The sequence below is a fragment of the Cynara cardunculus genome, assembly GCF_001531365.2.
Source record: "Cynara cardunculus var. scolymus isolate 2C chromosome LG 5, CcrdV1, whole genome shotgun sequence".
Lineage (NCBI taxonomy): Eukaryota > Viridiplantae > Streptophyta > Magnoliopsida > Asterales > Asteraceae > Cynara > Cynara cardunculus.
Window position 1 is genome coordinate 4,313,703 of NC_037532.1, and position 2,647 is coordinate 4,316,349.

Genomic DNA, 2,647 nt, shown 5'->3' on the forward strand with positions numbered 1-2,647 from the left:
AACAACCTACAAAATTAACCTAATCTAAAGCATTTACCATTTACCAAATCACCAATTTTGTAAATTAATAACAATAACAAGATAAATACCTAAAGTAAAACATTTACCAATTACCACAAAATTAACCTAAAATACCTAAAGTAAAGCATTTACCAATAACCAATTACAACAAAATTAACCAACAAAATTAACCTAAAATACTTAACCTAAAGCATTTACCAATTACCAATTTACCACAAAATTAACCTAAAATCATTTACCAATTATCAATTACCACAAATCCACAATATAAAAATTAACCTAAAATACTAGACGAAATTGAAATTGGAAATTATAATTTTAGTTGTTTAGTGTTTACCCAAGAGATGAATGAAGAGAAGTCTAGAAGAAGAGCCTCTGGGCTCTGCGCCTCTGCCGACTGCTTAGGGCCCAAGAAGTAGAAAGCTTGCACTGTTGCTGACTTGCTGTGTTGCACACAGCCACACAGTCGGACCGGTGAGAGGCGGTGCAGGCGAGGCGGCAGCACAGCGCACAGCAGCACAGCGCAGCGGCACGGCACAGCACAGCGCACGGCACAGCGCACAGCCTCGCAGTCGCAGATGGCAGATTCGAAGTCGCAGTCGCTAGACCTAGACGCCTCATGCCTCACGCCTAGACGCACGGTATTCAATTTCAGGTATGTCTTCACAGCTTCACTCTTCTTCACTCCCTTCGGCCTTCATTCACAATTACAATTCACAGATTCACAACTCGTTTCTTGGTCTTGGGCTCTTGGTTGAAGAGGGAGGGGCCTCCTACCTCATCTTGTTGGGGGCCCAATTACACCAAATCTCAAAATACAAGTAAAAAAAAATTTGGGCTTTCATATAAGATTTTTGTTGGGGGCCCAGGACCCCAACCCCTTTTTACTGCGTCCGCCCCTGCCCGTCATAAAAAAATGATTCTTGATCTTTGTCACGCTCACCCAGTAAAGTGGCCGTTTACCTAAACACTTACCTGGTAAATACTTACCGGTAAAATTCAACACTATTGCTTATTTACCGGGTAAGATTTTATTCACTAAAACGCACTGTATGTAACAATTTATCCCGGTAAGCGCTAACTATGGTAAGAGTCATCGTTCTCACTTACCGGATAAGATCTCAATTCTTGTATTTGCTCTTACCGGATAAGATTTTTAGTCATTGTCATATTCATCCGGTAAAGTAAAGTGACTTGGTAAGCACTTACTCGAATAAACGTTTGATAAACGAGACCTTAATCAATCCAAATATTAAAATTCATTGTATTAGAAATTAATTTTGTTAAGGGATTAACCATTTCGATCAATATACCGACACATTCAAGATAAGTTCGTGCAAGATAAAATCAACAAATACCGATGTGATAAAATGCAGCCCAGCTCTCTAAAACTAAGCGGTTGGACAATTTCACCCCTTTTGGTCGTACCTTCCGTCTACCCGCACCGATGCCTAAATACATAATGGCAACCATGTAAATAAATGGTAAAACGAGGGTCAATATGGTCCACATAACCAATATAAATAGACATCCAAACCTTGGTAAACGAGTTGAGCTCAGATCGCTGTGAGGGTGGTTATCAATGGAGGATCATCATAATCGCCGATCGGACCTTCTACTACTTTTTTTAATCTTCTTATTCACGGCGACGGCAGCGGCGGCATCGCCGGTCACCGTCGTTGGCGAAGAAAAAGTGAAGCTGGATGTATACTACGAAGCTCTGTGTCCGTCGTGTGAGAATTTCATCGTCAACTATCTATACAAGATATTCGACAATGGAGTGATTTCGATCGTTGATCTGAAGCTTAGTCCTTATGGAAACGCTAAGATCAGCTCCAATGGCACCATCGTTTGCCAGGTTTGCTTACCCCTTCACAATAACTGTTGCCAATTTGTTTATGAGCATATAGCTTCAATGATCATATTTCATCTTCAATATATTCATAATATTTTACACCAAATCATTTATGTCGCCATAAACATAGTATGCCTATAATCTATTAATCTCTCTATTTCGCTTTTCTCACCGAAAAATCGGGTGACTTTGATACCAATTCCAAAAGGGTCCATGGAAAAACTCAACCAATCTACTAAATTAAACGAAATAATATCTACTATAAAATCTATAACGATTTTTTCTAATCGAAAAATAATAAAATATACAAAATCTCGATGAAGGTAATCTAAAATATTATCGGTAATTGTTAGAACCATTTGTTATCTATACTATCTTATAAAACATTTGGTTAAAACTCTTAAAAACTCTTAAACCTGTTCATCCTTAAACGATTTCATCCCATATTTGAATTCGTGTAACTAACGGCAGATAAACACAATCATATATAATTAGGATAATCATTGAGTTCTAACAGAATACTTCATTATTATCTTTAAAAAATGTTATATTATTAAACCTAAAATAAATTATTTCATTATTAAACTTAAATTAAATTATAATAAAAAATAATCTATACTATATTATAAAACATTTAACAAAAACTCTTAAAAACTATTTTTATGCATAAAGTACTGTTTATTAATGCATATTACTTAAAACTCAAGATTACAAGTAGATTGTCGTACAACTTATTAAAGTTTTATATCTGAATTCGTGTAACTAATTGCA

At 36.2% G+C, this 2,647-nt stretch overlaps 1 protein-coding gene across 1 annotated transcript in view; it reads left to right on the forward strand.

The window, feature by feature from the left end:
* Window positions 1–1,587: 1,587 nt before the first annotated feature.
* LOC112512035 (gamma-interferon-inducible lysosomal thiol reductase-like) overlaps window positions 1,588–2,647 on the forward strand; it is a 15,006-nt gene continuing 13,946 nt past the window's right edge. The window contains exon 1 of the mRNA XM_025117822.1: window positions 1,588–1,879. Coding sequence (XP_024973590.1) covers window positions 1,604–1,879 — 276 coding nt within the window. The 5' untranslated portion in view covers window positions 1,588–1,603. The remainder of the gene's footprint in view (window positions 1,880–2,647) is intronic.